The sequence below is a fragment of the Paramormyrops kingsleyae genome, chromosome 3 (genome assembly GCF_048594095.1).
Source record: "Paramormyrops kingsleyae isolate MSU_618 chromosome 3, PKINGS_0.4, whole genome shotgun sequence".
Lineage (NCBI taxonomy): Eukaryota > Metazoa > Chordata > Actinopteri > Osteoglossiformes > Mormyridae > Paramormyrops > Paramormyrops kingsleyae.
In genome coordinates, this window is record NC_132799.1 from 6909870 (window position 1) to 6930705 (window position 20836).

Consider the following 20836-nt stretch of genomic DNA (forward strand, 5'->3'; position numbering starts at 1 on the left):
CGCCATCGCAGCTATTGGTTATTTAAACAACATGGATGAAGCCTTTGGACAGCAATCATCTTCATGAGGAACACAAGAAGAGAAGAATGCGATCGTACGGCCCACGCAAGGCAGCTCGATGGCATGAAGCTGCCCATCAAATGTTGGCATGGCGCTGGATACGAACATCGACGGGCAGAGGAAAGTGATTCCCCTCGATGTCTAAAAACGTACCAGCAAAATAAAATTGCAGGTTCCTTTTTTTGTTTCTTTATAGGTGACTAGATATGGTTTCATTATAACAGGCCTACAGATATAAATAAATACAGACAGTCTTTGGATAAACAAACCTAACGCTTTACCCTGTCAGCTCTGCTGACGCTCTCGCTTAGGGTCACGGTGCTGACGTTAAAACCCGCCGTCTGCGGTTTTGACACCGATTCTAACACATCTGCAGGTAACATCAAAACAACGGCATCTTCCACGGCCGTCGACTGCGGGTCTTTGCTTTCTAATCCAGATGTTAGCAACATCAAATCAGCTTGGCTTCTCAGAGACACCTTTCAAGTCACAGCAGACGTTGGCATGGACAGGCAGACGGCCAGACAGGCATCTCCACAGTCACACCTTTTCCTTAAGCCTCAGGCCCTAGGATGTGTTCAGCGTTGCACCGCTTCGGAAGCGTCAGATCGAAATGTCACCACAAGGGGGCGATACCCGGGGAAGTCTGCCGCAGCCACACCAACCTCCTAAGCAAGATTCCACGGGAAACATGTGTTGCAGGAGACTGCCTGCTAGCTAGAAAACACAACAGTTAGCCTCCAACAACGGCCGCTGGGCAACTGCCAAGAATGTGAGCCGACCGTGCCAGCATCCAAGTATCCAAGCTGAAGACTGAAGATCCTAACAGGCACACACTTAACAGTGGCACACTGCACTGCATTTTGGGTTAAAATGTGACTGTTTCAAGAAACAGTGCATTATGGTTGAGTAAAGCTGGCAATATTTTGAAGGGTTTCAACAAGTGAACAGCTGCTTCCATTCACTCCCTAAGGCACTGTCTTTACTACGCCCCCCACAGGGCCGGACACGTATGTGCAAACCTCTGGTCAGTAATTGATGACTGCTCCGAACCACATCAGTGGTTAAAGAGGAATTCTGCCTAAGTTTAATAATTTCATACACCACTGCTCATATTTAATTTAGAGTGAATAACAGACTGGGGAGGGGGACTGTGTCCACTGATGTACACATCACAGTACTGGACGCTTTAAGAACACAAATGTCTCACTTGTCAGACTCAAGCAAGGGCTGACACAGAGGTCAGGAGATATTGATGAGTCTCTGCTCTCCTTCATTCTGGTGACATTACAGGGTGAAACCAATTCAGGAAACCAAGTCAGTTCATGCAATACAACGTCCTTTGGATACACAAGGACACCACATTCCTGAGAGTAACTCCACTCCGAAAAAGAGAGAAGAATGTGTGCAGAAAAACATTATTATTAGGGGCAATCAAGTCAATGGCGTCTCCCAAAAAGCCACCCCCCCCCCCCCCCACCTGCTACCACATCACATACGCTCGCAGGGCCTCATATATAAAGGTTACATACGCACAAAAATGTTGCGTACGCCCGTTTCTACGCTCACGTTGAGATTTTTCCACACCAGTCTCAGATCATGCGTACGCACGTTCCTGCTTGGTTTTGTAAACGGGCGGCATCCAGCATCAGAGCAGTGATACTGTCCCTGTGTGGTTTCCTTTCGTTTTTATATTCGCATCCATGACGACTTTATCAAATACGCATATCGTTAACAAAAATAAGGCCCTTGACTGTAATCAATCTGTAGCAATAGAATGGCCAAACTATTCCAGCTACTGTGACTGCTTTAGTGTTGTTAGAAGACATCGCAAATGCTTGAATTAGAAGAGATTCTGTTTAGAGGTCATACCGATTTCTTGTCCCATGATGATGACTGGCTTCTAAGTCGATTTTGATTTCAAAGAGCTATCCTTTTGGAGCTGTGTGCTGAACTGGGGCTGGCAGGAACTTTACAACATAAATTGGCAGACAGATCGGGTATTTCTGAGCCATCACTGAGTCACTTCCAGAGGTGGCAATTTCAGGTCCAGAAAGTTAAAATCCAGACCATGATTTACTTTCAACCAACCAGTTGACCATAAAGAGTCACAGTCACAGAGTACTCAACTGGTTGGTTGAAAGTAAATCATGGTCTGGATATTTACTTTCTGGACCTGAAATTGCCACCTCTGGTCACATCATGCTGTATGGGAAGGTATTATCTGCTTGTCATCCAGATATAGGAGATTTCCTTAAAGTGTGGTTGAACAAACAAACATCAGAGTGCGATTCGCAGTAACGTTCGCTTTTCCAAAGGTGATCGGAGCGATCGACAGCACGCGCATTGCTATAAAGTGAGTGTGGCGCAGCCAGCACCAGAAGATGTGCTAGGCAGAGAAGCACCATCATTGCCTGCAGTCGCGTCCCCGGCACTGGGGCACCAGCATCGCCTGGAGTCGCATCCCCGGCACAGGGAGAGCTTTCCTAATATTGTCTGAAGCAGAATAAACTGTAATATCGCATCTGCTGCCTGCTTGTTTGTCTTAACATGCAGCTTATTTAAACGACTATTGATAATATTAAGTGGAAAATAACTCATCTTCACCCTCTGGCAAAATGCCAGTTAATACTGTATCCCCAAAAACTGCAGCAACTTGCCGCTCACTGTGTGAACCCCGCAATTCCGCCACCTCCTGCAGTGTGGACACTGTGACAGTGGGCTGCGACTCGCCTTTTCACGTCGACTTTAATATCTGACCACTTCTTTTTTTATTTCAGGCACTGTGTGATTTTCTGAACTTTAACTTTTCAGTGCCACACTGTGCCACTCAATCAATTTTCTTTTGTTGCTTCTTCCACTGCTTTAGCCACCAAATAGTATATTTTTCCTTGCCTCCACTTTACTGAGCAGCACCTCCATTTGCATTCGCTAGAATTATTCTTTCTTTCCCTGTGCTTTTACCACTGTCTTTTAAGAAAACACCGAACAGAAGAGATTATTTATATTGATTTGCATATTCAAATAGGCGTAATTCTGGGGGGAGTCGGGGGTGGGGTTGTAGACTCATGCATGTGCGCTAAATTTCACGTTGATTTGGATTTATAAATGGAAAGTGCACAGAACTTTATTTACGCAGACTTTTAGGCATCTGAATTTTTTTGTGCGTACGCACATTTCTAGATTACGCCATGTTTTAGTGTGAATTATACATGGGGGGGACCACAGCCACATCACTTTGCATTTCATATTTCTTCCCCGTCGCCTCGGATGCTAAATTAAAACTCTGTTTACACATGAAAAGCTCCAGCCTCCGACAAAAGCTGCGGCCCACGTTTGTCTTCCGATCAGCCGGTCCTGGCGCTGCGGCTAAAGCTTCGCCACGTGGATTTCAGAGGGAGGCTGTCCCTGGGCGAGCTAATCCAAAGGGGGGCGTACTGATCCAGAGGAGTCCCTCTCACAGCAGGGGGAGTCAGCAGCAGCACCAGCAGAGACAGAGGAAGACTTTAAGCACATTATAACTTTTTAAACCAAAGCTTTCATACTGAAAATGATCTTGAAGCAATTTGATGCAATTCTGGTGAAGATCTTCATCAAAGGAATTTAACCTACGGGCAGCTTTCTGTGCCCACGAGCTTGACTACTTTGCTACCACTGACCCCTGGTGGCCGTCCCATTTGTTTTGCCCCGAGGGCTAATCCCACCCCATGACCTCGGCCCACCCTTCAGCCTGACCAATCAGGCAGAGCGTCTTTTAGCGGGTCATCTAAATATGCATCCAGACATTCAGAAATTGTGTAAACAGCACACCAGCGATGGATGTCATACGTACAAATTAAAATTAAGGCTAAATAAAAGTCTGATGCAGCCTGATTTTTCTTTTCTATCGCTCCCCCGTTTCTTCTATGCAGACTTATCGAGAGCAGCTGTGTTGTTTCGGTCTAAGAGCCACAGCGCATTGCCTCTGTGGCACGTCTAAGTCATCGGCCATTATTTTCCCTAATCATCTTAAACTATTTCCCACGGCGGGGAAAATGGTTTTGCAGATAAGGCTACATGAAATGAATGCAAAGCCCATATCTGTGCCTCCGGGCAGGGAAGCGGGGAGAGAAACATCTTCCTGCTAAACCTGAGCATCCCCACCCCCAAAGGATGGCAGAGGCAAAAGAGATGATGGCTGGTTCTTCATGATGAAAGTCCAAACCAGGGCCTCACATCTGTAATATATACAGAGCCTCCCCTGTGCATTTCAAACTTCAGGATCAGACAGGTGGCCAATGTTGTGCCCGTTGAGTGAGAGTTGGGCCTCTTTTTAATCAGGCAGTCGCTGGACACCCTCCTGCTTGCTTTCTAAGCACCACCTCCTAACCCCTTGGCCGATATTAGCAGCTACCCATTTAAACCCTTCTGGATGCAGAAGTACACTGGAACTAATACACCGGCACAGTTCGGCATTCCTGCAGAGTCCATCAAAGACTTCTTCAACAAGGACTCCCTGCCGCTCTCCTCAATTTCACTGGCAAACGCTCTTATCTTGGGTAATTTTCCGAGCAGCTACTCCTGATCTGGCCGCCATTTCTTTACTCTAATCATCTGGCGATTAGCTTCCCGTGATACTGAGGCTCAACGCTAACACAATAAGTAACCTCGACGGTGTTCCTGCATGCAAACTCAACGATGAACAGGTCCCGCCGTCCAGCCGGCACACCCCCCCCCCCCCCCAGTCTCTGCCAGTGGGGGCCCTCTTGCCGATAGCGTGTAGGACAACTTGTTGGGTTGTTTTCCCATTAGCGCCGAACAATGGCCGCGGCTGCTGGCGAAGGCCCAGTCCCCTATGCGCCTGCCAACCGCTACGGCTCTGCTTCTTAAGCAACGCTTGAAACCAGAGGCGAAGATGCCCCCCCGACCCCGTAGCAAAGAGGGCTTTGCAGACAGCAAAAAAAAAAAAAAGCACGACCCACCAGCAACCAAACTACACTGCCAGGGTGTTGGGAATCCTGGACGGCTGCTGTGGGGGTGTGGTGGGTGGGGGATGGGGGTTTCCTGGGATGGGATGGGAGGAGAAACGGAGACCCCCTTTAACTGCCAAACCAGCGCGGCCCCCTGACAGGACTCCTGGGACTCCCCATACCTTCGCCACGGGACTCATCCAACAAACCGACCATTAGGAAGGCGACAGCGATGGCTGTCCCCCCCCCTCCCCCCCCCCCCCACCGGCTTTATCTCACAGTACGCACACAGACACACATTATCCAAAACATTTCACCTGATAATAAAATTTAAAAATACATTTTACAGAACACACGCAGACGCGATGTGCATTAATATCTGCCCCCTCACGCCAGGAGAGCGTTTAAGCACGACCACGGACCGCTTCCCCGTCAGCCTCCTAATGATGCCTGGATCCCGCTCTGACAAACAGTACAGTAAACTTCAGAGGAATAAGCAGCGATCCGCCATATGGGGAGGGCTCGCACTCGTCCCTCTGATCTGATTCCACTCCTCTCACTCTGTTCACACTGTCAGATATAGACTTCAGGATCATTAAATTGGTTTAATGGCTGTTGGTTGCAATTCCGCTGTAAATAACTGAAAAATGTGACGGAGACGCCGGACGGACTCGTTCCGTCTGCATCCCACAATGGGGCTCCCCGGCAAGCATCTTCGGTGGTTCTGCAGAGGCACCTAGTGGCCGTGCGGGTGAACTGCAAGGAGTCGGATGCAGGACAAGGCCGAACGATCTCTACCGCTGCTGCTGCTGAGGGTCAGGCCTATGGCGGGTCCCACTGGCAGCTCTGACCGTTTGACCCCTAGGCAATGGCACCATCTGCAGCCATGACACAAATGTGCCGGGTCCCAAACCACCCGAACTCAAAGTTTTGGCGACAGTCTCGAAAAACGTGTCAAGGAGCTCCAAGACATTTTTTCCTTTCATCAGCTGCCGGCCGGCCACAGAGACCAAAACCCTCACATCTGTCTCCGATTTACATTCTACACAACCCTGCCAATATATTCCAGCTATTTTCCTGAGAGACTATCCCATGTGGGGCTAGAATGCACCCTCTCTTCTGATGGGGAGCAGAACATTCCGGATGGCGTGGGGTGCGGGAGGCAAATGAGCTGGACTGTCCGGAGATCAGCGTCACCACAGAAGCTACGTTAATCTGGCTCCCTTCTCCAGCTCGTTGGCGAGATGGATTTGGAAAACGATCAGTTAAAAAAATAAATCAAAATCAATTAAAAGCCTGCTAAAACGCTCATTATTTAGCAAGAATAAATCTGCCAGGCATGCCAAAAAAGTCACAATGGAAGCGGTAAGCCTCTCGGAAACTCCAGTCTATACAAAGGCGACCAATTAGAATGCAGGAGACAGCGCAGTGCTGTCTGGGTTCCTGGAAATATCTGGGGCCAACAACAAATTGGTCCCTCGACGTCTGGATGTGGAAAAAAAATAATAAACACCCTCGACAACATACAAGGTGCCAGCTAAATAAAATATATATATATATATATATATATAACACAGGTGCCATTTCGGGGCCCAGTTCAGGGTGGAACGGATGCCGAACTCTGAAGCAGCGCCGGGCCATCTGTCAGGTTTGTTTGTTGTCACCCCAACGCGGGCTGGTGGGGAGGGGGGGTGAGAGCCTTCTGCAGCTCTGAGCGACTCCCCACGGGCGAAGCCAGGGGTGTGGAGGGCCGCGGCGTCGAGGGCAACCAGAACGGGGGCTGCATGCTAATGTCCGAAGCCCCCCTCGCTGGACACTCTCTGCTCTGTCGGTGAGAAGTGGATGGGGGCGCCCGGCCTCGCCTGCAGAGGTCACCGGCGAGACAAACGCTCCTTAAGCCCCGCCCACTTTGCGTGCTGATCGCCACTGACTGGCATGTGCGAGGATGGTTGCCTAGTAACCTATGATGCTATAGTTGCTAAGCCAGTGTCACCAAAAAATACTGCCATGTGCAAACAGCCGAAAGAAAAAGAAATACAAGTTTATTAAAACTGGCTGAGGAGCAGCATCACTTCATAATGGCACACTGGGGTGGAGGAGGCCCCCATTCAGGCAGGCTCCCACCACACACCCCTGTCACATGACGGAGGAGAGGAAGCGACCCAACAGACACTCCCATATGGCCCCAAAATATAACACTGGCACAGAGTGGTGTGTGTTAAAAGGACCAGGCTCGCGGCTGCAAGAAGGCCTAACAGGGAATCCCACTGGATAAGTAGGTATTCCCCGGCAGGTTTGGAATGTCGACTTACCTTCAGTATGTTCTGGGTTTCATTCCATTTGTTCGTCCATTCCTTGGTCAGTTCAATGACCTGGAAGACATTGAAGGGATCAATATCAGATTGGCTAGACGCTGATGGCACGAACCACCCACCCCAAGGAAGATAGGTGGTCTTCACTGAACCATCAGGTGAAGCACATTACAGGGATCAGTGGGACGGGGCATGGATAGAGGTAGCTCGGGGATTTCTGGGTGAAGAAGCAGCTTTGGGACCGCCACACATTTGGGGGCAAGAAACAATGATGGGCTTACTCTGGCCTCGTTCTGATGAAGCTTCTCCTCCATGCTGAGGGCCGTGGGCGAGTCCAGCAGCGCAATCTGAGAAGGTGAGAGGCGGTAGGTAGCACCACGGAAAACATCAAAAGAGAGAGCAGGACCCCTGCGGCCTGACCTGCACTGCCCAGCGGCGACGGGGGCCGGGGGCTGACCTGGTTGCCCTGGGCGAGTAGTGCCTTCAGACGGGCGATCTCCGCCCTCAGCTCACGGATCAGCTTCACGTTGCTGTCCTCGTTGATCGTGGGCTTGTTGATGATATTCTTGGCCCGGTTCGCGTAGCGGAGCGTGCTTAGTGTCTCGCCGTAGTTCACGTCGGCGGGCGAGATGGCTGTCGGGCAACAAGATGGCAGTGACAGCAGAAGTGAAGCTACATTTCAGTTCTAAGTCATTAACAAAGATTAAAGTCCTTCATGAAGCCCTTAAATAGATTTTAAAAAAAGAAGCCATAATGTGATGCAACTGCAGAAGCTCTTTAATATTTAGACACTAGTCCAGATACAATAAAATGACTGGAGCTGCCTAGGGATCTCTGATAAAGTAGTTGGTACTGTGTGAGAATTAAAACAAGATCTCTCTTAGGACGAGATCTTTCTGAGGACGAGATCTTTCTGAGGACGAGATCTTTCTGAGGACGAGATCTTTCTGAGGACGAGATCTCCCTCAGGGCGAGATCTCAGGCTTCTGACCCAGGGAGACTCACTGGCAATCATTATGGTCTTGGAGTTCCCACCCAGGCTGTCCTTCAACAGCCACGTCAGCACAGAATCTCTGTACGGCACAAACACCTGCTTCTTCTTGCCACAGGAGCCCCCACTGCTGTCCTGAGAAAGGTCAGCTTGGAGGCAGGAGAGGAGAGCGAACGTTACTCAAGCCTGGCAAAGACACCCTGGCTGCGGTGTTTTCAAGCCTAAGCATCTTCTAAAAGAAAAAAAAAACATCCCCTTTGAATATTTATAAACACATAATATATCCTACAAGGATGCCCTAAAATCCCATGTCTGATTAATGACTGTTGTTCGTTTAATTTTTTTCCATTAATCGCAAATAAAAGCTTTCATAAGTTTATTCTCCATGGTACTTAGCTCTAACAAGCAGTATATATGACCAATTTGCATGAAGGCCATATGTCTTTCTGTGGTAAGTACTGCTGAGCCAACAGTCCCAGGTCACATGACGCGCAGCGTCCTCACCCAGCGCCGAGATGACATTGCCTAGAGTGACCAAGGACTTGTTGATGTTGCCGCCCTCCTTCAGTCTGACACCAGTGGCCCCTGTGGCGTCTGCCCGCTCGCTGCCCGCCAGGTCCACCAGGTGGATCTTGCTCACGGTCTCGCAGGGCATCTCCGCGTCGAACTTAGCCTGCGGACGAACAGCGAGGAACGATCGAACCGGGGTCGCCACAGACAAGGGGAAAGTTCATTCATCGCACAAGGCGACTGTAAAAAGAGCTGCACCGCCCTTCAACTGATTACTTAATTGATTCATTAATTGAATAATTGATTTAGAAGTGCACAATGCAGACAGGTTTCCTAACGGAAAAAGCCATGTGTCAATAAAGGCATCGGGTTTAAGACAAACCGGGAAAAAAAGCAGATAGCATTCTGGGATGACCATAATGGTGTGTCTGAGCTCAGGGTAAACATCACTAACAAATCTGCTAATGAGGAGCATTTCAGTTCCACACACTTAAAAAACGCGGCTTTAAAGTAACGGCGAGTACATTTACTGAAGCGTATTTTCTTTAAATGATGTTCAGCAAGTCAAAATATGACTCACACCGTTTTGCTATTTTATTATATTTGTCAATGAGGAGAAAGTCGTTGTGCACCCCCGCGAGACACCCACGAGAACATAAGAGGGGTTCACTGCAGGGGGCTGTAAGGCCATGTCCCGCGAGAGCAGCGCCCCGGATCACCACGCTTGCCTGCGTGAAGTTGATGGTGAAGATGGCGTGCGAGCGGCTGCTGACGTCATTCATGCCCGTGCTCGCCGTGGTGCGGTTGATGTTGCCGGCCTCCATCAGATCCTCCACGTCACCGTAGTTCTGCACCAGGTGTTTCGATAGGTCTGAGGTGGGGGGGGGGAGGGCGGCAATGTACACAGAAAGTGATGGTAAAAATGCCCCTTACAGCTAAATTTATGCCTCTTGCCCTTTCGATAAGAGGTGACGAACACCTCAAGCACCATCATAGCTTCTTTAGCGTGAAGTGCCACCTCTCTCGAAGTTGCCCACCAAAATAGTAAGATTAAACCCTAAACCAGGGCAGCATGTGGCTCAGTGGGTTAAGATCCTGTATTTGTAATCGGAAGGTCACTAGTTCCAATCCCATGTTGCACAGAATGGGCCCTTATCCTCAGTTGCTCCAGAGATTGGCTGATGTGACCCTGCTTTCACACATGTATGTTGCTTTGCATAAAAGTATCTGCAAAATCAATGTAAATGGCAGGTTATTGTGGCTCACTGGAATGACTGGGTGAAACCAGAAATCATTCCCAAACGCAGGATCTGAGGAATGTCACACCTGATATCAGGCACGGTGAAGGACAGCCAGCCCCTCGGCATCATGGGTCACCCAGCCAGCTTACCTTCCACGTAGGGGCCATCCTTGGGATGCTCTCTAACCCGCAGGTTGAACGTCTTGGTGGACTTCCTCCGCAGAAGGTCCCGAACCCGCTCGTTGTAGATCTCCAAGTAGCTGAGGACAGAGAACACCTTCAAAACTAAAAAAAGAAAACGGGTGTTGTTCATTGCCGCAAATCCCATGGTTCAAAATCTCAACAAAAAAATATGTGCCCGTCAAACGCTGAATGGCATGGACCAAAGCGCGGCAACGGGAAAATAAATACAAAGTTCCTGAAGCTTTGCAGAGCGACAAATGCACCAAGATACATGTCAACATCAAAACTAACCAATCACAGAGCAGGAAACGGCTCACAAGCGCATCAGACATGGGACTATTCTCGTCATATTTGCATATCGGCATAGAGATTAGAAGTAGCCTTTCAAAAACATTCCATGGAAATTTTTTAATGAAGCAGCTACCACAGAGTCACCAGCTATTAGCGCCGGACGCGACGCTGATTAATTGCATTCAGTTGCTGATGTGATCCTAGAGCGGATCCCTAATTCGCTGTGTCTTTGACAAACGAAATAATGAACACAAGTGCAAATGGAGGGCTAATGCTCCCCGTGGCCGCCTTAATGTCCGCTTACATGATAGAGAACATGGGGGGGGGGGGGGGGGGGCGAGTAATATGCGAGGTGGAAACATTAATGGTGCAGACAGCACTAATCATCGGGACTTTTCAGGACACCACGCAATGACTCCTAGCTCACAGAGTCCAGAAAACGGACGTCTCTCTGTGTAGGTAATATGGCGTTCAGTACCCCCCCTCCATCATCAGTAATGCTCGCATAACCCATCCCCCCCCCCCCCCCCCCTGCCGGTGATGCCAGTCTGGCTTGGCCCTCACCCACCGGTGACCTCGAGCGGCCCGTGCTGGCTTTGGCGCCGACCTTCCAAAGCGTTTATAACTCATTAGACGGCTCCTAAATGAGGCCGGCCCCCCCCGGGCGGACAGACACTTCCTGCCTGACGAGCGGGATAATTAACAACCAAGCCTAGCTTCCAGGGGTCCCGCTGAGTACCTGAGATTATGGATCTCCGGCACCGAACAGAGAACTTTATCTCAAAAATCCTCTCGCCCCTCCCCACAAAGGCCCTGGTGCCGTATAAAGTGCATGAATAAAAAGATCAATCCAGGACAGGTAGTGCAGTGTACAACACTGATCAACCTCACAGCCAGAAGGAACCGGGCTACCTGCGCAATTAATGACATCTCGAGGGCTATTTTTGAGAAAAAAAATGACCTCATCGACAGAAAATGGCTCACTTTTTCAGAGACAGAAGATGTACGAAGTCAGGACTACACACGCGCTGTGTACTGTCATAACACTGTGAGGTCGCCCCTCTTCGCCCTGCACCACCACCAACCAACTCACTCCACCCAACTGGTGCCCCCACCAGGCTGTGCAGCTCCACTACACCCATTATGGGAGCAGAGTCTGTCCCTTACCTGACCTCGGTGCGGAAGGAGGCCTCGTCCCAGCGGCTCATGTCGGAGATGCGGCTGAACAAGCCCTCGCAGATCCGGGGGATGAGGCCCACGTCACCCTGGAGAGATGGAGAGACACACTCACCTGCCACCTTTCCTCACCAGCTTAACATCACTGCACTTCCTGCCATCCCCTCGGCCTCTTGACAGAAATACACTGACAGAGGCTGCGCTAATCGCTCTGTTTCACGGGGGGGGGGGGGGGGGACGCCGTGACGGGCAGTTTAAGCATACTGTGCTTCTCGCAAATGTCGCAATAAAAGCCCAAGCGAGCATCGCGACATCTTTACAGCTGGAAATAGGACTAGATCAACGTCGTAAAAAGTGGCAGCCTGACAAAGTCGCTACTGAAGACCAAGCCAAGAGAAACCCACCTGATGTCATGTGAGAGAAGCTGAGCCGCGAGTCGGGTTTTAAAGGCCCGGTGCCTGTATAAGACCCTGCGCGTGTACGCCACCTTCATGAGAACAGGTGTGGCGACTTCTAAAGTTACCGCGGCTTCCATAAACATTCTCGGCGATCGCGGATTTCGGCAGCGGACCATGAATATTAAAGCTGGAGATACGATTATCACGCATGTCAACAAGGTTCCCCAAAGTGACCTTGCGAGGATGGCGGCACGCGGAGTCGTGGAAATGTAATTAACAGCCGCTCGCGTTTCCTGCGCGTGGGCCGGGAAATGTGAGACCGCAGAACAATCTGCGATTAGCGGAAATGTGTTTATTAAGTCTGTTAGCTCCCCTTCCTCCCGCTGCTCGGCGTACAGTGGCTAGCCGCTGCGCCCGCAGGTCTCTTCATGCAACATTATCACTGCATCTCTGCCCATCCTGGTCACACACAGAGGAGAGGAGACTTTGAGCACAGTGAAGGTCAGTCTCTCAGCTGGTTGACAGGTTATATGGGTTGCCATATTAAACAATAATGTTTCTTCTAATAAACAATTAGCTCCTGTATACTAACAATGACATTAGCTATACACCAAATAAAAATCTTGAGACCTGTGAAGATTTTCCCCCTCCAAAATGCATAATGAAAGTCAGCCTCTGAGCAGATCTTATCGTTGGGAAGCTATATGAGTTACTATATGCAGTGCTATGCAAAATTCTTTGCCGTCAATGGAGATGTTTACATGATCTTCGTGTTGCATATAAAACTATGATATTATGCCTGTTAAAGGGTGTTAACGTAACCATTTCGAAACTCACTCCAGGATTTGAGGCAACCATTCAGTACATCCATGTATTTTTTTTTGACTCGACCACTACCCTACCTAGTGTGGCTAATCAATATCTAATTGATTTTTAAAAAAACTATTTTGATAATTAGTTAAGCGATTGATTGATACCTTAGTACCTTAAAACAGTACTGTTTCTTTAAATATACTATTAGCCCCTGCATGCTAATCATAGCATTTGCTACACACCAAATAAAAATCTTGAGATTGGCGATTATTTCGCTCACTAAAATGCATGTTTTCTCTTTTACACACTGCGAGCATACACACATTTTCCATGTCTTATAACAATTTTCTGATATTACAGTTTTGAGGTGTGAATGTGTTTAACTGATTATTTATTACATTGACCCAATGACAGCTGCAGTGGTGGGCCGGACCAAACTTATGGTGCTGATGGCATCAGTCAGAGAAAGCAAAGCGGAGAAGGAGCCTCAGGGATCCTACCGGGTTTCCCATCATGGTGTAGGACTTCCCAGAGCCTGTCTGACCATAGGCGAAAATGCAGGCATTGTAACCCTCGAAAGCAGCCTTGAGGACATCGGAACCCAAGTCCTTGAAGACCTGCAGTGACACAAGAGCCAATCAGGGTGAGACTGGGAAACCCCCAGACCAGGAGAAAATCAAGAGCAGCAGGAGACTGGGTTGCCTCTGTCCCTTAGCAATAACATCAAGTAATTTCATAGACAGTAGGCCTGTGAACAAATTCTTGGGCTAAACTCAAGAGCGCCCCCTGGCTTTGGTGGAAGCGTCGACAGTGCCATCACCAGATGAACAAACATTGAGGTGGACAGTATACGATAGTCCAGGCAGTGAGGAGAAGGAGGCTGCAGACAACCCAGTCGGCAGCTACAGGGCACCTACAGCCGTCCTAATGTGATTAAACACACATCATTTAAAGTGGCGGCGTCACCTCCAACGCGCCTGTCTGCTGCAAATTCAACAGCTGGCAAACTGCGTCACATGACTCACCTCTGCTCCCCTTTATCACCCATATCAGGCAGGAGGGACCATGCAGCAAAGAGTCAATGATACGGGGGAACACGGGCCCATCAATTACATAATGAAAACCCAGAAATGACGGCGCACGGATGCTTCTGAACTTCATCTGCGGCTTTCCCAGAAACCCCGGCGTACATTAAGAAAGCGTAAAACTGTCTATGTGACTTGGTGCTCTGGATTACGGTATATGTTAAGTAAACATGTCATTAAAAAAAACAGCCACTTAATACTAATGACATTCACATGGCACTAGCCCACCACTGCGTGCCAGAAGCCGTTATGCATCGATATTGTGATGAGATTCAGAGTTTGCTTTCATTTATCCTTCTGCGGACTCGGCCTTGGGGAGGGATTAAAGGGCCGGCAAGCACCGTGGGTACTGACAGATGTCCGGAAACTTCCACCTGGCATCTACCTTCCAGACTCTGCCAGGGGAGGCAAGCAGGGCTCTTAAAAAGAACTAGGGCGTCGGCGTCGACCTTAAGCAGCCGTCGTACCATTTTAAGCGAGCGGCAGCCATTTCTCCTTCTCACATCGTCTTTTAAAGGCCCAATTTAAAGGCGACCCGCGTCTATCCTTTTGCAGGAGTGTGCATCGCTTCCTCTTTGCGGAGGGAGATGAAAGCAGAGCAGGTTTCCTGATGTTCCCTGGGGGAAACGTGGGCGAACATCGGTGACAGCCGGCCATCCCCGTGCGGATACGCTTCCCAGGGAAGTACCGACCCCTCCCGACTCATCCCCAAACAGAGATCAAATCTCCCACTCCCCTCACCCTCGTGACGGGAAGCAGAGCTCGGATCGTCAATTAGCGCAGAGATATTTAACAGACACCATAAATCTGATGCTTCAGGACAGTCGCATTGCCTGGAGAGTCTCCTTTTAATCAAAGCCAATGTCCAAGTTAAGAAAAGAAAAGAAAAAACATCCCTTTAATCAACAGTGAGAAAGCGAGCAAAAGAACACATATATTATTCTTCATCTCATGCAACTGACAGCTTGGTTATCTGTCTACGGACCCGTGACTTTTAATAACTGCATAAAAATACCACCATTCCTCAGGAGAATTGCTGATATGATCCACATCAGAAGGCCTCACACGTCACACATCTACTGAACAGACACCAGACACGCCAGGCCTCAACGAACCCCTCCAACAGCAGCTCGGCAAAAGCTGACAGAAACCTTTCTCTGGTTTTCAGGAAGGGCTCTGGTCTTTCTCACAAGCTGTGATTTTTCATCCGGAAAAATAATACTGCAGCTGTCTGGGTCTTAGGTGACAGTCTGCTGAACATACCAAATATTCTTACAGGGACGGCTTAATATTGAATAATTGAATAATGCGGATCCCCTTTGCTATGACAGATAATTAAACATTTACAGTGAATCCCCTGAAATCACTGCACATTAGGAAACAGCCGACTGGCAGTTATAATAACCAGTTACTAATGTTGCAGCAGTGGAAGCTTATTTTTTTTATACTGTATAAGACACGCTAAAGCCATGATCCAGAAAAACACTGGGGGGAAAAAATGTAAAAAAAAATAAATAAAAATAAAGTTAAAACTCATTTTATTCACACTCAGGCCTTTAACATTATAGCACTTAATATTGTTCAATCGTACTTCAGAACCAGAATGTAAAATCTGTTTTGCTGAAAGTTCAGTAAATGCATCCACATCTTTGCAAATAAACAAACAAACAAACAAACAAAATAAAACAGAAAACAGTTATGTAGCTATTATCTTTACTTTTTGTTATTAGGGTAAAAAAAATTATTTGGTCTTGAACCTAATGTTTTGTTATGTCATGAAGTTTCAAAGCCATATTGATCTATTATTTTAAAAAACTATTTAATATCATATTTTCAACAGCAGAGAGAAGGAAGCAGGCAACTTTCCAATACTATTTGTATCCAGTAATAAGGTGTAAGCCTTATAATTGGGGCATATTTGGAAGTTTGTAGTTCGCAGTTTTAGCAGCAGAGCACACGGTGCTATTGAGAGCTCGGACTGCATAAGCTGGGCGATTGTCTGAACCTGCGATTAATGCATTAATCTGCTAATTGTGGAAACCGCTTGGTGATCAACTCTCGCAATCAACTCTCGAGTAGTGGGCCCCCCGGGAAACAAGCTGGAGACTCACACAGTATCAACCCGCTGTTATCCTGAGTCTTTCCCATGCAGTATGATGCAGGAAAACACCATTCCAGTCCTTTGCGGGTTATATACAAATTCACATACACAATCACACTGCAATTTAGAGTCACCAATTAGTCTGCCTGTCTGTCTGTCTTTCGACTGTGGGAAACAAGCAGAGCACCTAGCACAAAAAAAAGAACACACAAGCAGAACATGCAAAGTCCACACACAAGAAACAAAGATGGGATTCAAACTCCCAACTCTGCTACACAATACACTACCAATAAACCAAAACTGCTGTATCAGCTACATTAAAAGAAAGGGCAAAGATTAAATCTGCACAAAAAGAAACCCTGCCAAATGTTACTCGACTGCTAATCTCAACCAGTGATGAGCTACTGACACACTCTGATGGAAACAGTCGTCATATTCATTATGCTTTTCTGTCAGGGCTCAGCAAAACTCCCTGTACTAAGGGAAAAGAATATTGTGAAGGGTCAACCCACCACTGCCCACTAGGTGGTGCCCTAGGAATGAAAACCAACAAATTACATCTTTCACCTAATAAATTGAAAATACTGCAGTTCTGCTTCTTCATGAGAATAACCTGCAGAGAAAAAAATACTCACTAAACATGGCTTAACAAGGAAATAGCACTCATTCTGGCATATTTTTACCAGTAATAAGCCGATCCCTAAATTAGACCAAAACAACAAGTAACCCTTTTCACCTGACCCAGTAACATGTGTCAGCCTGGAACGAAACATTCAGCTTAATCTGGGACAAGGCTGTAGCTTAAAGTATAATCTGATTCCAGACAACCCTAACCAACCAACTCTCTCTACACCCAGCTCTGAAGGAATGTTCCAGACTTTGAAACCACAAGCACGCAAACTCGAGCTTCATTAGGGGGAAACAGTCAAACTTGATTTTCAAGATAAAGAGATTAAGAGATATATATAATAATCATTAATCTGCATAATTTAGGGCGGAAGTGATTCACAGCCCATAGAGACAACACAGAAAGCAAGCCAGTCACATGCACAAACAGACACAAACAACCACAATCACAAAGGGCGCTTTACAGTCACCTGATCAGCATGTTGTCGGACTGTGGGAAGAAAGTTAGTGGAAACCTACATAAACACAGGGATTACGGTACATGCCAACTGTGCACACACCTTTATCAGGCTAGTTAGCCGATTTTAAATGCCTCCGTTATTTAAAGTGTCATATCAGGAGGCATCAAAAGCTAAGAAAGTCTATGCTTGTACCTTCTCCTGAGACACAAAGGTAGCACTTCTTCCGTCACCGGAATCATAGGAGAAGTCATACGTGAAGGTCTTGACCCGTTCCCGTACGGAATCGCCTGACATGCCTTCGGGAATCTGTGGAAGGAGATAACCGGTGATGTAGCAGGACAAGGGACATCTGGCCTCCCGGGGCGGGAATATGTGCGGAAACGAGTCAATTTCCAAGGGCCTCGAGGCCCTTATGACTCCCGGATGTGGGCATAACTCGTCAGCAGAATCTCACCTTTATGTTGGTTACAGACGTCTTGTTCCCCTCCATGTGAATGATGACTTTGGCAGATAAATCCTTTTCCCTGTAAGACAGAGAGACATACAAAAAGAAAAAGCATTATAACATCAGAGAGGCCCTCAGCTACCATGCTGCCAGTAGAATAAAGGGAGAGAAGGTACTTCACAGCACATTGCAAAGATGGAAACATCAGATCCACAGAAGGTCCATCCAGCCATCTGTCGTCCAATAGATCATCCAGTAGAGGGTCATTGCGGAAACGGGAGCCTAAGCTGGCCAGCGCAGGGCCCAAGGCAGGGGACACCCTGCATGCCAAGCTACTCCAGAAGCTGTAAGCGCTACATTCTTGCATATCGTGCGCTATGATTTATTTTGGCCAGCATCGGGTTGGACGATGGATGGATGGATGGATCCTGAAATCCAGTACTGAAAAACAGTCTGTCTCTTTTGAAATAACGGGTACGAATCAACTACTTCTCACAATAAATAATTTGAGTTGCATCTGATACTGGCATTAGATTCTAGTAAATTGAACAGAACAAAGAACAAACTTGCAGATAACTTTTACCTCCTGTGATTTTAATTATTTACTTGTATGTACCACAATTAAAGCACAGACTGTTTTTCCTGTGTGTGCAAAAGGATCTTTACAGTTCACTAAAAAGACAATAGTCATAAAACAGAAACCAAGAGAACTTTAGGAAGAATTAAATAGTAATGACCAGATTTACAATTTGTTTTCTGTACAGAGGTGCAAAGTCAATTAGTACTGTCATGAAGGATGCAAAATGACCTTAACATGCATTTGTTTTGATTTTTTTTCTTTTGATTTCCTTTCACCTAATCTACCAAATTAAGTCATGAAGCTCGAAAAAGGCTCTTCACCAAGCAGAGTGTAACTTCAGGGATATTAAGTGAAACTGTAACTGCTGCGATTTCCCCATCATCCCGAAAGCCCCTCAACGTGCCACCTTATGCATTACCGGTCAAAGGTTTTAGAGCGCCACATTTTTTCTTCGAATTTAACCAGTTTCAATCCAACAAATGACCGGAAATGACGAGGTAAGCAGTAAACTATCAGAGGTTAAAAAAAAGTTTAAATAAGCAAAAACTGAAAGGAGCATTGTAAATAGGGCCTTTTTCAGGGGCACGTGATAGGTTAGCAACTTACAGCTGTTCTGTAGCTATTAAAGTAAACAAAGCCTTGCAAGTTGAAGCACAGAATTTGCACGTGTCCTAACTTCTGTTGAAAACTTCCAGACCCTCTGTCTATATTAAAGTAATGTTGTGTTACTACAAACTATGAAGCAGTTCTTGGACAATACTGCACTGCAGGAAGATGTGTTATGAATGGCGTGAAAACAGCAATTAACAAATTAAATGAGACAGAACATTATAACCATTAGAAGCGTAAGGCTTTCACTTAGAAAAATTGCAAAGAAAATCCGAGTGTCAGTGTTTTATTAAAAATGTAAATAAAACTTTGTAAACTAAATGATTTCTTGATTTTTATTTTCTATTGTTTAGTTGTTCTGTACTTTGATTTCACTGAACATTGAGACATTAAACCTGCATACCGAGGGGACCTAGCGTGCCTTAAAGAGGAGCCCCCAAACTGACCACGTCACTTAACGCAGTCCGTCTCCCTGCATGTCACAGCGGTGTCACAAAAGAGGCAAGATCAGCCAGAAGATGGGGAACATATAACACTGTTTAATATGTTAAAGAGCTGTTTCCCCAAACCAAATAGACAAACAGGTTGCTTCCAGTAACACTGTAATTGTTCTTTTTGCCAAAAGGAGAATCACATGAATCACAGAATCACGTGGCCGAATGCGATCATCGGCTGCACTTCCTGGGACTGCCATTCTCAGCTCCAGAGGCTACAGTATGTGATCCCAGATCGGAACATGTTTGCACAACAGAGAGTAGCCCAAAGACTTCAAGGGGTACAATAAGGTGAAATTCTGAAGACCGCATTCCCAACTAAATCTCCCCTGTATCTGCAACACTGTACAGTCTGGCAGAGAAAAAACAGAACCAGGTGCTTTAACTCCTAAATAAAATCACCTCAGCATAGATTTACCCCTTTCCTGCTCTTTACTTTGTTCAGTCAGTCCTGCTAAACTGTCAACAACTATGAACAACCGGATTAGTCCTGGTTACTTGAATGATGCATTAATATCGGCAATCGTCAACTAATGCAAGCTGACCATGTCTTTTAAGATGAAAAAATTCTATTACCCAAAATAATTATACACACGGCAGCTAATTATCGCCAAAGTAATATTATAAAGGAATGACAACTACCTATTGCAGCACTCAAAATGTATGGCATAAATACGGCAATGATGAAATCGGTACGTGGGACAGTGACTGTTTTATTACAAGTTTGGGGGTTTGGTGCTTCATTTAACAGGCGCAAGGTGTCGATCGTGGTTTTGTCTGTTTACCATCACAGGGCATACATGCTTGACTCTGTTATTAGCTGCTCCATTAGCTACCGACCTATCGCCTAACGGCAAACTTCATAAAGATGATCGCATACAATCGTTGAAACTGGCACTGATCAGTCCGGGACACAACCTACCGTCTGTTCATGGGCCTGACGCGGACGGCGACCCGCACCGATGCCATTGCACATCCCTGAGGTCCTGTCAGCGTCACCTGCTTCACGCAGCGGCTTCCCAAACAGCCCGAAATCCCGGAGCACTGCCCCGTCAACACGGATCTGTTAAAGCCCCTTTCGCCGCTGGCAGAACAGGTTTGGCGTGATGTCTGTCTTTCCCTCTACTGATAAACTGAAGCGAGGAGTCTATCTGTCGTTGATCGTAGCTCACTTCCCATCGCGTTAAGGCTTTACTAGCTAACTATACTTGATTACTTTTCCCGCAAAGGGGTGACAAACTTCGCCGAGCATCGTCATCAGGCAAAATACAAAGCCGGTTCTCGCTCGCGGGAAGGACAAACAGCACCGGCGCAGAAACGCGTTTGGGAATAATGCCTGTTTCATTGCAGATAATGAGGGTGTGTGGCGCTGTGATAATAAACATATCTTGGAATTAGTGTATCTGTATAAAGAATAAAGAATAAAATTTACTAAATTACAGAAAACAGGATTCCATTATTATACCATTTATTTCTGAGTATAAAGACAAATAAATAACACAGAACTTGTA

The 20836-nt window shown here is 47.0% G+C and overlaps 1 protein-coding gene across 7 annotated transcripts in view; it reads right to left on the reverse strand.

Moving 5' to 3' along the window:
* kif16ba (kinesin family member 16Ba) overlaps positions 1 to 20637 on the reverse strand; it is a 66448-nt gene extending 45811 nt beyond the window's left edge. For 6 of the 7 annotated variants that reach the window (XM_072709507.1, XM_072709504.1, XM_072709506.1 and 3 more), the window contains exons 1-12: positions 20248 to 20636; positions 17652 to 17721; positions 17390 to 17503; positions 13424 to 13540; positions 11704 to 11801; positions 10213 to 10322; positions 9551 to 9693; positions 8817 to 8985; positions 8327 to 8461; positions 7779 to 7954; positions 7603 to 7668; positions 7322 to 7381 (exon numbers count right to left, since the gene is read on the reverse strand). In XM_072709507.1, the coding sequence (XP_072565608.1) occupies positions 7322 to 7381; positions 7603 to 7668; positions 7779 to 7954; positions 8327 to 8461; positions 8817 to 8985; positions 9551 to 9693; positions 10213 to 10322; positions 11704 to 11801; positions 13424 to 13540; positions 17390 to 17503; positions 17652 to 17721; positions 20248 to 20294 (1305 nt within the window). In that variant the 5' untranslated portion in view covers positions 20295 to 20636. Of the gene's footprint in view, positions 1 to 7321; positions 7382 to 7602; positions 7669 to 7778; positions 7955 to 8326; positions 8462 to 8816; positions 8986 to 9550; positions 9694 to 10212; positions 10323 to 11703; positions 11802 to 13423; positions 13541 to 17389; positions 17504 to 17651; positions 17722 to 20247 lie in introns of all 7 variants that reach the window. The other variant, XM_072709508.1, reaches the window with a different exon arrangement.
* Between the last annotated feature and the right edge of the window lie 199 nt (positions 20638 to 20836).